A 14067-nucleotide genomic window follows, 5' to 3' on the forward strand; every position below is an offset into this window, starting at 1 on the left:
TTGTTTTATTTATGACTCATTCACAGTCTTCCTCGTTACGGCTTCGTACGAAGGGAATTTTCTTTTTTGTTTGTCCTTCAAATTTTTTTTAATCTGTTATAGACTGTTGGAAATAGTTTTGCTTATGCTAACTGTTGATCACATATCTCGTAGCGGTCAATCGTCAGCAGATCAAACAAATATTCATCAGTACATTTATTTATTAAGAACATTGTATGTTACAAACACATTCCAAAAGACAGTTCAGTGACAGCGGCTCGTCCGGGCGGAGAGCGCGTCGGAGAATAGTAGTATAACATCCGTGTAAAACACCTTACAAAAATATTAGCTAACCGAGTATTTACATAAACGTACAGCGACTGAGACGAGGATACACGGCAGACACCCTCACTCACAGCAGAGAATGTGGCTAGGGAAGTGACGAGACTGTAGAGACACATACGATGTACACAGATACGATCACAGGGAGAGACGTCTGTACAGCGGGGAGGCCAGGTCGCGGGACATGCTTAGTTAAGGGGGAGTCCAGCCACCGAACTTGTTCTCCAACTCCCGGGCGACCGCCAGGCAGAGCCGATCCTGTCCCGGGCCCGCCACCACCTGCACGGCGACGGGCCGAGGCCCGGGGCCCGGGATCGGGACCGACGTAGCCGGGAGACCCAGCGCGTTGAACGGCATCGTGTACACAACGCCCGCCGCCTTTACGAACACGCCGCCGTGGGCGTGACACGAACACGAGTGACTCGGGAACAGGAACACGCCGGAACAGCCCAGGGCGCGCTGCCCACGGACAAGGACGTGCGATCAGATAAGTTAGTGTTTCATTTTAATTTCAAATCATTCTCAGTTCGGTGTGTTTGTAAAGCTATCGCGTCCAGTATAAGTCGAGCTCTCACCTCCATCGTTTCTCTCAGTCTGTCAGTCCTCTCTATGTAGTGGGGGACCTTCTCTTTGGGTACGAACAGCCTCTTCCTCTTCAGAACCTCGAAGCCGAGCGCCTGCAAAGTCCTCGACCCCGAGCCGAGTAACGTCTTCAAAGTTTCAAGTATCAGGTTCTTCTCGCGCTGCAACATCACGTTATGTGACACCCATCCCACAACAGAGGTCCTTTAAAACGTACCTTAGGGTTGGCCGGGTCCTGCAACATGTTGGGAATGTCTTTCATCGAGAAGAACACCGACGCCGACATCTCGACCGCGTCCTCGAAGTCGTTGAACTTGTCCTGAAAGTAAACGGAGAGAAAAGGTACAGAGCTTCAACCCTGAGGGTCGGCTCGCGGCAGGAGGTCGGGTTGTGTTCAAGGCGGAACACAAATAGATAAAAATATAATATTAATTAAATCATTACATTCATTGCCTTCATTTTCTTTGTCAAAGAAATTTAATACAGAAGCGATGTTACTTTGTAACGGAACGATATGCGGAGTTATCATAAAAGAAGTGATGCGGGTGTCATAGGAACAAAGGAGTCCGGCCGACGCGAACCTCACAGACGGTGGCGCCGCGGCTCTGCAGGTGCTGCACGGCCGCCAAGATCGCTCGCTGGATGCTCAGCTCCACCGGCGAGAACGCCACGGAGCGAGACGCCTCCGTCATGAAGTACACCTGAAGACATACATGGAGGTACTGTCCCGACGGAGCAAGAATGACAGAAGATTCCCTGCATACATCGACTGTCATTGATTATAAGCGAGGTAACGCGGATGTTGATGAAAAAAATCTGTCAAAATAAGTTAGACCCGTGATTCCGTGGTTCGATGTGGGTCGATGCGAGCGCTCCAGCAAACATATGAGACTAAGGTACGGTTTATAATCACGAGGAGATTAAATAAAAAGTGTGTGAAAGAGCAAACGTGGTCGAAGCTGAGATGAAACCTGTAGCCCTGGGTCTACTGAGTCTGGGTCACCTTTAACTCGTGTAAGGCGACTGGCGTGTCGAGATCCAATTCGTGCGCCCTGTCCCCCGCCAACACCTTCATCATCAGCGGCAGGTCCTCGGAGTAACGAGTGATGGGACCCACGGTCAAGAAACGAGCGTATTGCTCGTCCTGGAGAGTCGGAATGTGACCGGAGATTGGAATTATACCTGGAAATAATAAAGTTGGAAAATACAAAGAAAACGTAGAGGATATTACGTCATAAACAGTCATTTTCTATAAACGATACTATTGTTGTGAACATTTATGAAGCAGTGTTTGTTAACTTGAGTCATTTAATCAAATAAGCCGATCGTTTTTTTGCAAATATCTCAAGGAAAATTCTGAATAAAATACACAGTGGCTTCAAATAGTTTGTTTTTACGTAACACTTACTGGCGGGTCTCAAAAAGTTCTTATTATGAGGCATTATATCACCGCCATAGTGTGGAAGTCAACAACATGTTTTGTTGCGAATATGGTTTATATCAATAGACTGTATGTATGTATTAACACTTAATACTTTATATCATACGTTATATTTTAGTTATTGTATATTTCGTTGTTATATGTAAAGTTAACATATTATTATGGTGTATTCAAATGTAACTAATATTTTCGGATTATTACGCGGAATTTTATTATTTTTATATCCGTATCCGATCCCCGCGACCGATACTTCGGGGCTATGGAATTTATAAACTAATAAAATAACGCGTAGTAATCCGAAAATATTAGTTACATTTGAATGAATACTCGCGAAAGAGTTAGATCTGATTATTATTATGGTGTATTGCTGTCTGTGTGCGTGTGTGCGTGTGTGCGTGCGTGCGTGCGTGTGTGCGTGCGTGCGCTTTCCTCGTGATACCTGGCGTGGGTTTGTGTCCATAGAGACCGCAGAAAGCTGCGGGTATCCTGATGGAGCCGGCGATGTCCGACGACACTGATATGACAGACGCTCCCGACGATACTAACGCCGCCTGGAGAAAGGAGAGCTCGTGAGGAGCGGGGATATGTTATATCATATGATATGACGTCACGTGACATGTCCAGACTAGCTTTAATTGAGATATGAAAGTCCCGAAAGGACCAGATGTTTTGAGTACTTGTTTAAAGGAAAGACAAAGTATTTAATTTATAGCTCTAAATGTCATGAATATACAACATGTGTGAATAACGTGTGTTATATACAGGCTGATACACAAACACAAACACCGATCGATTTAGAAATCGATCGACGAAGAGTAGTCACAGTGACACGCGGACCTACACATTGTTCCTGGCTTATTCCAATCATCAAGAGTCGATGGACAATAAAAGTATTTGCTACAAAGGCAAGATCTGTTAGCGCTGCTAAAGAATCAGACATATAATTTACTGTTTGATGAATATTAATTTTCGCATTCGTTTTTTTTTTTACTTAGAACAAGACACTAGACTTTCAACCCAAATGATTATATTCTTTACCCCCTACTTCGCATCATAAGTATAACTCAACCTTTTTACAGTTTGTAAGACATTATAATGTTATTCTGAACGTTTGTAAATTAGTTTCTTCAAATCAATATTAGCTTTATCTCAAATTTTGTCTAAAAGCGCAACAAACATCCATACATCCTCACAAACTTGAAAGACAATAATCATCTTTCCCACCTCCCCTCCTGAAGATCCTCCCGGCGTCCTCGCGAGGCCGTAGGGGTTGTTGGTGTGCCCTCGCAGTAAGCTGGTCGTCTCCCAGCCCAGACACAGTTCAGGGGTCGCTGACACCAGCAGGGGGATTCCACCCGCGGCCCGCACGCGACTCACACCCCCGCCGTCTGTTAACGCCCGACGACCCAAAAACTCCAAGCAACCCACGGAGTTGGACATACCTGTAGTATATGTGGTTTAAAGTAGACATGCCCAGAGGAAACCAGGGTAGAAATGGCTGTTATGAATCATTGAAGAGAGCAAAAATTTTTTTTATTAAACATTAAGCAATTAATATAAAACTTACCGGCGAGTGAGCAACTTTCCTTAACAGTGAAAGGTACACCGAGCAATGGTTTGTCAGCTACCAACTTGTCCAGGTCCCCTCTTCCTCGAGCCTCGGATATCTTCCTATCAACATCCCTCGCCTCCTCCATAGCGGCTTGGAAACGATCTTCGACCACGGCATTGATGTACGGATTGACTTCTTGTATCCTCAATACGTATCTCGACACTAGATTTTCACTAGTCAACTGTCAATGAGAAGATTGTGATAAGAATTTTTTTTACAATTAAAAATATTAAGATCTGTCCAACAAAAAGTGCAACCTAACTGGTAAACACTTTAAAGGAGGGGTTAATTACGTATTCAGTTAAACTTTGAGAAACTACACAAATAAGTGTATTGCGGAGATGTTCACTGAATAAACACTTTCAATTCTAAGTTTCCTTGTGTATCACTGTGTAACTAGTTAGCACGACTGTTTATTTTAAATCTCCAGTCGCTCAAAATACTTATGAGTCTATCGACGTACGTTGCAAGATATGTTTAAGGATTTCTAGCCAAGATTATTGGAGGCATTCATTAAAATATCTGCGTCAATAAGCAACATGACAGAAAGAAAAAAAAAAACAAGTCGTACCAATTACCTCTAGGAAAAATGCCTTTAAAAGACATTTAAACTCGCAGATTATATAGGAGGGTTGTGGGAGGCCATTAAGAAAAAGAAGTCACAGAGCTGAAGTTAATTTAGCTGCTATTTATCTAAATAACATTGCACTCTATTCGTCACATGTACACGATAAACGACAAGAAGCTACCCAAGTACATTTTCGATCGACTTGCCAAATTTTGTTATTGCTTAAGATGTCTAGCCCTTATAACACACTCAACGGAATGTCATTAATTTGTTTTTTCTATTTAGCCTTGTATAGCATTTGTAACTTTATTAAATGTAAACGTATATTAAAAAACGGCCTCTCGTGTGACACGGTACGCAGCTCAGTGAGAACATCGGCTCGGATGTTGTTGGTTCTAACAAAAGTCATAAAATTTTTCTAACTCCTCTTCTGACGTTTAGAGCTTTTAAACCAACGCATCTCAATATTAAGACTATTTATCAACTCACCTCCCCGTTACGTATTTCAGCGGCCAACTTTGTCGCGCTTTTCATAAGCAGTGGGTCCTTGATCGGAGGCACTCTCTGCTCCTTGCGGGTTCGCAGCCAGAAAAACGGAGCCGTGATGAAGCACAGGACCCTTAATAACACGCCAACTATCCAAACTCCTACCTCCATTCTGAGGGCGAAAACGACAGCTATTAATCCAGATACAAAAATAATATCACAATTATTAGACAGCAGATTATTGCAACCTATGTCTACTATTTCTTCTTCCACATTAATATGTACTGAACCAAAAAACCGAAACATGTTTTAGCCTCAAAAATATAGTATAAAATAGAATTCCATATTCAATTATAAGAATGATACAGGTGTGGCTTCTCAAAATAGCAAACGCAAACGCAAATACGAGTGTTCTGTCATTAAAAAATCTTTGACCTTATCCTTAATAAAAATATGTATCAAATCACTCGTGGTATTAAGGGTTGTGAATAATTTAATAGCAATATACTTAAATCGAAGGAATCAGAAGACTTTTATCGATATCTGAAATCATATGAGTTCTTTAAGAATCTATTCTGACCTACTCCTATTTGTAATACATGTACATATATAAACTATGTCAAAAGCTTGTGTTAAAATTGTACTGAATTGTTTGTAATGAATCAATCGTAAAGCTATCGGTTAATGGAAGATGTCAGATAAAGCTGGATGTTTAAAGTATATTATATAGGGATTTAAAGAGTTTTTTTTACCAAACTTGACCATAAAAGTGGCTTCAAAGTAGATACCTATAGAAAATAGTAATTTATCTCAAATACATTCAAATAAGTGTAGTTGCCCTAAGTTCAACGAAACGAGATAAAAAATGTAAACAAACATTAATTCTAATTTCGTGCATGTATATCACTATATAGTTACTGTACATTTCAATAATCGGAGAGCTACGTTCATTAAGGTAGCTACTTAATGTAATTGCTGTCACGTCCAACAATCTAAATGACACTTTGACGGAATGAGCGTTTGTTTTCTTTCCTTTTAAAATTATTAAATGCTAAACTCAATAATAAACTAAGTAACAATAACAACATATACAATTTACTCGTAATATTAAAACTATTATCAAGTGCGTGTGTTCGCGTCGCAGCAAACAATGATGTCAGCGTTACATGTTCAAAGCTCTCTGTGCAAATATCGCCAATGTTCCTGTGTACACTACACGGTTTGCGTTGCTTCAATTTATTTCATACTTCCTCAAACCTCGGTCGGTGTATCAGAATGAGTTATTCTGCTCTTGCTATAGAGAAGGTAAAAATCCTCCAAAGATATTTATTTAAATCACTAAATCCTCCAACTATTTTTGATATCTCATGTTTGTTTAATAAAAATCGAATCGGTTTAATCAAGAAAACATTAAATACAAAACAATAATAGTTTTTTTTATTAGTTAAATGTTTGGTATGAGATAAAATAATAGTATCGTGATCGTCTGTGCTCACTCTATTAGGTTGAGTGTGGGATGTTGAGGTCACCTGCAGCCAGACGTGTGCGAGATGTTAAATACTAATATTACCCTATATTGTGTCGCCTTGGATGCAAACTGATCGCCTCTTTGAAATACCATCACAAACAAGCCTATTCAAAAAATTAAGATGAAAATAAAAAATTGATAATAGTATAGCTTAGATAATATTAAAACGAACGTGATTTTTTCACATGAAAAATGTAAATGAAACTAATATTTTTCGCATTACTACGCGTATTTAATTATTTTAAAAACTCCATACTCCTGACGTTTCAGCAACTATCTCGTCTGCCCGTGACCGCGGTTGCTGCAAAGTAACCGTAAAATTTGAAAAATATTAGTTTCATTCAAATGAATACTCGCGAAAATCTTCGATCTCATTATCATAATTGTATTCTTTTTTATAATCAATTAAGTATATGTGACAGAAAATTTAAATACATGTTTTTAAGGATATGTGATCAAGAGCCGGACTTTGATATTTATATGTCTAGATTTAGCATTAAAACGAAACAAAACGCGATACAATAAAGGCTAATGTTACTCTTAAGGTAATAGTTACTCGTGGGAGACATAACTTGCATAAACATGTCGCTGCTGATTTTTGGTTGTCCCTAAAAATATACATTTATATAAATATGAACAAAAATTTTGTAAATGAAAGGATTTTTAATTATTACGATAAAATGTAGGTAAAAGTTCAAACTTCGACGTTCTTTGAGGTTCTTAAGGAAGGAATGTGTTTGAATACACTATTTTTCATTATATTGTGAATATTTGTGCTATATATTTTTATTTACTTATTTACCGCAAGATATAAAACCGTTCTGTTAATTTCGGTTAAGTCAAATTATTACTAAATTCAAACAAATTTGAGGCTGACATACTAGTGTTCGTTTTATTCAATTGAGCGGAACAACCGTTTACAGAACCTTAAGAATCTGACATAAACTAAATTTTCTTCGTTTCTTTTTAATATATTGTGAACAGGAAACTACCCAATCGAATGTTCTTAAACGGTTTTATACTTTAGATAAATATTACACTATTAGTTTATCATTTTAACACAGCTGTGACAATGAATTCAATAAACATCAAGTCTCAACTCGTAACAGTTCGCGACGTATTCGTATGTAGTGAGTGTTGTCCTTCTGTTTGCAAACATTATCACAGGATTCCTCGTGAACGAGATGATGAGCATCTCTATATAAAAAAATATATATTCATTGTCCTTCAACATTAAAATGTCCAGTGTGAATGTAACGAAAATATTACTTTAAGCGTGTTTTCATAAATCGCATTACCGTGCCAAGTATTTGATGTTTTTTCTCGTGCTGAAGCCTTACACAGCTCCAGTACTAGATGACTGCTGAATAGTGTCTACAGATAATACTCGTTCCGTCTACGTGTTTAATTAAAACTTGCTCTTTTTATGGTTTAAGGGATAAGACTGCTTATCCGCTTTCCTCTAGTTATGTACTGAGTTTGACGTTTCAAGAGATAGAGGCCAACATTTAATTTGTATGTTAGCTTGCAACCAAGACAAACTGTTGATAACTTGCAGTTTTTAAATCTTCGTCAACTCTAGTGTGACATGCAGCGATAATAGGTGAAAGGTCTTGCACTATCTCGCGAGAGGCCTTCGATCTTTGTCGTGTGGTCGGGTTGGAGAGAAAAGATCAGCCTTTACTGGTTACACAAGTCTTAGTGAGAGCTCTGGGTCTTTTGTTTGTGTTGTTTCTTTTCTAGGGTATTTGCTAGGCTAGATGACGCTAACATTTGACGTGAGATTTTTAATGTTGAGGTTTAAGTTTTGGTATGTATCCTGAACACTGAGCAACAAAACAAACATAACAATGTCCGCTACATAGATGTAGATATGATCTTGCCAAAAAGTAACTAAGATTTTCACAATAACAAACGCGTTATTTCTAGATGTATCTTTATAAATGTATTTATTCATGTTTATTCCTGTGCATGTCATCTTTACTACATTTAATTATTAACAAACGCATGCTGTGTTAGTTTTTTTCTCTCTGGAATTAGATTCTACTCGTAGTGTTTGTAACAGCTAAGGATTAAAGTAATTTTTTCCCTCTTTAGAATACGCGAATTAATATTTGGTTTTAGTTCGTATCATCTTACAAGTCTGTAGAAATCAGTATTATTTATTACGTTGTGGATGTTTTCTTAAAGTATTTCTATCGAAAATTACATGTTATGAATCTTTTTATATATGTAGCAGATTATTGCTATATCCCGTTCAGTAACGGACAACTTCCCGCGTTTAACACCCACTTTTAAAAAACTCGCAACACAGATTTTAAAACGTTAAAACAACATAATACAGAGGAACGTTTTCATATAAAAATAATTTAAGTATTCACAGAACATTTCTTATAATTTCTATTGATAATTATATATAATATGTATGTTTCTACCGACAGACTATTGTTCCTGATTTAGTATGAAAGCCGCTAGCATTATTTAATACAAATATGGTATGTATGAAATAAATAATATGACATCGCTGTATAACAAAGATATTATTTTGGTACAATACTTACTTGTAATAATGAAATTGTCGCAGTCGTTACTGTTCACATAACTTGTATATAACCGAGTGTTGACGCGTTCGTGTCGCACCTCATACTGCTCCAGCTAGCATTATGTGATGGACAAGCGTTTGCACAGTACGAGGTCGCAATCACGAAAATATATTTTAAACATAAAAAATACATATAACAATTCCATTTCCTGGCACATAAGAAAAGTATTCAAAAATATGTGACCATATTTACTAGGTGTGAGACAAAAAAGCCAAAATAAAATTAGAACATTAATTTAAATGATATTTATTATAATTAGATGATAAGATTCTGAAATAAATTAAACTTAGAATATTTTTACTATTGAATGAAAGTACCTACATACTGTATTCAGTAGGTACAGAGATTTTTTATCTTGAATAAAGTGATCAAATTTAAAATATTATGAATTTGAATAACGTACCTATTAATATATAATAAAATCAATTATTATAATAAAACGTTAATTGTTTTTTAATAGAGCGGCCATCAGAAAATTAGGCAAACTAAAACGTCTGTACCAAATGCAGTATATTTTACAGAGCGCCTAAAAATCTATCAGGCTTTAAGCCGGCTTAGGATAGACGGGTTTAATCCCACTTAGTTGTATACAATACACAGCAGTTATTAAAATTTTAAATGTAAAGAAAATATAGAAAATAATTCACGGATATTTTTTAATTGAGTTTTTAAATACGTATATGGGTTATGGGTAAATATGAATAAAAATATCATTTCCAATTTAATTTCTCCTAAATTTTTTAATTGTATCTATTCCTTGCTACATTTCGTTCGACCGTAATCAAGTTAAATTAAATTTACTGTGCGTTTAACGTAATTACGTCCGTATTTCAGTAAACGACCTCCCTTTATACGACGCGCTGAAATCAATTAGGTCAGCAATAGTCTCTTTATGTAATATATCATTTTTGATCTGTTGATAATTTTATAAAGCGATGTACCACAAGACAGATTGAAAAAAATGAAGTAATTACATAAGTTTAGTAAATTAAGTGTTTGGTTTGGTATACGATGAACTTATAAAACAAAAAATAAAATTAAAAAAATAAACTTACAGAACAAAAATGAAGACGATGATGCATTGACGATACCCTGTTTGAAATAAATAAAAACGATTTAAAAATATTATAGAAATAGACGTGATATGGTAAGATGAATATCGGAGTGGAAATTATGGTATTCAAGTACGTAAATTAAAAAATAATTTACAATCATCTCTTGACAGTAAACAAGTTAATATAGTCCAGTCATTATAGTATGTTCACCTCTTAATTCGAGATACCCAGCTGTAAGTCTGTAAATACTTGTATATTGACACCCTAAACGTTGTCTCAAAACCTACATATGGTAGGGTGTAAGCAACTATTAAATTTCAAGGTCAAAGGTCACTAAAATCGGTTTTTTGCGCTTTTTTTGGAAATATCTCATTTCCTATGGGTTTTTTGCTATTTGTATTTATTATCAATATTGTAGAATACAAAATTCTCTACAAATTTTGTTTAAAAAATTTTTTCATACGGTGAACCGTTTTCGAGATAGAGGGCGGAGAGCCCGCGGTCACAGCATCACTTCAGGTCAACCGGTGCCTCCGGTCGAAAACGCGCCATATATAGTTAATGAACTATCGATAAATCAATGGTTATAAATATTTGTCAATTTTTATTAACTATTATACTATATTTTATCATTTTCTTCATGAATTAAATCTATATCTTTTCAATAATACTGATAACCGTTTACTAAATTTTATTTCTGCACGCATTAAGTGGCTGTGACACAACTTCTGCGCTTTTTAAAAAGGGAAAAAAATCATTTTTAAAAGTTTTTGAGAAACTGACAAATTTGGATGAACTAGCTGCAGCATTTGAGGGAGAAAATTGTTCGGCCCAGAGATTATTAGAGAGTGGAACCCAAACCTTATTGGCAGTCTGTAATGCTCCGAAATCTGTGAAAAGTCTCGATCATCTTCGTTATATGCATTACGTCAAGTCTACAGAACTTAATGAACCTGTGCAGCTTTCAAATATTCCACCAACAAGTGCAGCTGCTCCTCAACATTTCAACCGTGCATATTATCAAGTTCAAACTTGGTTAGGACATGATTTGGAACCCCAGGTATGGGGTTGGGCAATGCGAAACGATTTTCTGGAGCCTATTATGACAATTTTACCACCTGCTCCAGATGATTTGTTAAATACAATTTTCTGCAACTGCAAGAGTGGCTGTGGTTCGCGATGCGGATGCAGGAAAGTGGGCTTGCAATGCTCTTTATCTTGTGGCCAATGTAATGGGCAAGCTGGTCTCAATGCTCTACCATATCAGAGCGACATTAACGAAGATGGAACCTTTCACCCCGAAATCATGGAAGAGCTTGAGACAAATGTCGATGAAGACGATAATGAAGACCAGTTTGAAATTTACCAGCAGCCAGAAGACGACGATGAAGAGGAAGAAGATGATTAAAATTATAAATTGTAGTTTTTGTACCCTTTATTCTATTTCTTTACTTTCAATAAAAATAAATGTATTCAATGATATTCTTTAATAAAAAGATTAATTCATAATATATATTTTTTTTGAGATCTAAGATTTTCGCGAGTTTTATTCATTTAAATGAAACTAGGATTATGTAGTTTTTAAATAATAAAAACCGCGTAATATATCCGAATAATACTAGTTTCATTTAAATTATTTGTTTTTTTTTTCATCGTCTAAGAAGTTATAAATATTAATTAGATTAAAATTCAAATATAATTCCTATATTTTCATTAACAATTCTGCAATTACATGGGCAGGTAAGTGTTGTTAAATAAATTAATACTGGATAAAAATAATAAGTTAGGAAAAAAATGATAAAATATAATATAATAGTTAATAAAAATTTACAAATATTTATAATCATTGATTTATTGATAGTTCATTAACTATATATGGCGCGTTTTCGACCGAAGGCACCGGTTGACCTGAAGCGATGCTGTGACCGCGCGCTCTCCGCCCTTTATCTCGAAAACGGTTCACCGTATAAAAAAAAAATTTAAACAAAATTTGTAGAGAATTTTGTATTCTATAATATTGATAATAAATACAAATAGCAAAAAACCCATAGGAAATGAGATATTTCCAAAAAAAAGCGTAAAAAGGCGATTTTTGTGACCTTTGACCTTGAAATTCAATAGTTGCTTACACCCTACCATATGTAGGTTTTGAGACAACTTTTAGGGTGTCAATATACAAGTATTTACAGACTTACAGCTGGGTATCTCGAATTCCGAGATTCTTACCTAATTTAAGCTTAAATGACTGGACTAATAAGCGGGCATTAATTAATTTAGAAGAAAAATTAGTAACCGTAACGAGAGGTGATCCAAAAGTTATGATAATTAGGTACTTATAGTACTCGTCATAATATAAATGGATTTTGATGTTTATACAAGATGAGTGGAAAACAATAAAGTTCATCAGTTTGCTTAGGATACATTCATTTTTAATGTAACAACATGGGACCGTTGCAGAGGCAGCTCTCCTGGTGATAAACAGAGCCCTGAGTCTTTGTCTTGTACTTGAACACGAAGCAAGAACTAGGAAACGGAAGTGTTTTGAACACCATGTATAAGTGAGGGCGCAAATTTATCATATGGTAGTATTCAAAGAGTTCTTGTGAAGGGAACAAGAAGAAGAAGAATGATCAAGAAGATCATTATTAGAAGAATACGAAAAGGTCGCAGTTTCAGAGTAATGTTTTAAAAAGTCCGAGAGCGTCATGAAAATATGTGACGTTTTTCGTCTTTTCCGACGTAACCAATCTCCAATACATATATCTACATATATATCGTGATCCACATCACATAAACAAGTACATGGAAGTAAACCTTCTCTGCCAAGCAGGCTTCTCTACTGTGGAATTGGCAGAATGTGGGGTATAAGTTCATAGGGAAAATTATTAGGAATTATGACGCCTCTTTAGATGAAAAAAAAAACATTAATAAGGCTCTAACTGCACAGATATTATTTAAAAAAAAACTTTCGGGGATATTTTTTTTTCACATTACGCCGTTGATTACGCCGTAGATAAGGTGAATCAAAAGACAAAGATTTTTCTAAGGAAAGTTTTAGTTTTGAAAAAAAAAGCTTCAACAAATATATTGATGGACATGTAGGGAGAGTATTTAGAAAAAAAAAAATTATTATCAATACTTTTAGACACCTCGTCGTAGTCGGAGAATTGTGAAAAACATTAATATTATTTACTTACATATTTATTGATTAAACTCGTCGTGAATTTGAATCTGAAATATAACAAGGTATATAACAATTTATAATTATCTTCGTTATTTAGTTCTTACGTCAAAAATAATTCACACAGTCGATTCTGAGATCGAGTTAAAAGTACATATAATGTTTTCATTACACTAGAGTATGTTTACACTCAACAAGTTGTGATATATTTCTGTTATTTGCTTCCATTCGCAAACACGATTTAATATTAACGAACACTATTAATCAGTTTGTTTATTTTTCGATAACAATTCACATCTAGGACATCAATAACACTGACTGAAAAGGGCAACGAACCTGTAGACAATCGATCTCACCTGTGCAAGTGGACGCTGCGCGGGGTTATACGTTAAGCGTTAAATGTACACTCTAAAACATTTTTTGTGCTTCTTCCCACTTGTCAGACGTTATCATCGGAAAGAGAATTTAATAACACGAAACAAACTTTTCGCTCTTGACATTCAACCTGTACTCAACTGACTTTGACATTGAACCGCGCTACAGATGTCAAAGAAATGTTAACCTCTATATTTTAGTTAAAACGTCATATTCTCAATGTTATAACAGACGACTAATTAAAAAAATATATATTCAAAAATTATATATTCACTTTTTATATTACTAATTTATAATAGATATTTTCGTATAAAT

General features: G+C 35.8%; 1 protein-coding gene across 3 annotated transcripts; it reads right to left on the reverse strand.

Annotated features, from left to right (window-relative positions):
• Positions 1-182: 182 nt before the first annotated feature.
• Positions 183-13861, reverse strand: LOC116766790 (fatty-acid amide hydrolase 2-A-like). Of its 3 annotated transcripts, XM_032656889.2 has the most exons (12): positions 13734-13861; positions 13394-13427; positions 10197-10233; positions 5014-5182; positions 3912-4137; positions 3569-3786; positions 2784-2895; positions 1907-2085; positions 1485-1604; positions 1121-1222; positions 897-1064; positions 183-780 (listed from the first exon to the last, which is right to left on the reverse strand). In XM_032656889.2, exons 4-12 carry the CDS (start codon positions 5179-5181, stop codon positions 514-516), a joined length of 1560 nt encoding a protein of 519 aa, XP_032512780.2. In that variant the 5' UTR covers position 5182; positions 10197-10233; positions 13394-13427; positions 13734-13861; the 3' UTR covers positions 183-513. The 3 variants fall into 3 exon arrangements, with proteins under 3 accessions (XP_032512780.2, XP_032512781.2, XP_061377582.1); XM_032656890.2 differs by lacking the exons at positions 10197-10233; positions 13394-13427; positions 13734-13861 and adding an exon at positions 9100-9236; XM_061521598.1 differs by lacking the exons at positions 5014-5182; positions 10197-10233; positions 13394-13427; positions 13734-13861 and adding an exon at positions 4214-4355.
• Positions 13862-14067: the final 206 nt, after the last annotated feature.

Source organism: Danaus plexippus, chromosome 10 (genome assembly GCF_018135715.1).
Source record: "Danaus plexippus chromosome 10, MEX_DaPlex, whole genome shotgun sequence".
Classification (NCBI taxonomy): domain Eukaryota; kingdom Metazoa; phylum Arthropoda; class Insecta; order Lepidoptera; family Nymphalidae; genus Danaus; species Danaus plexippus.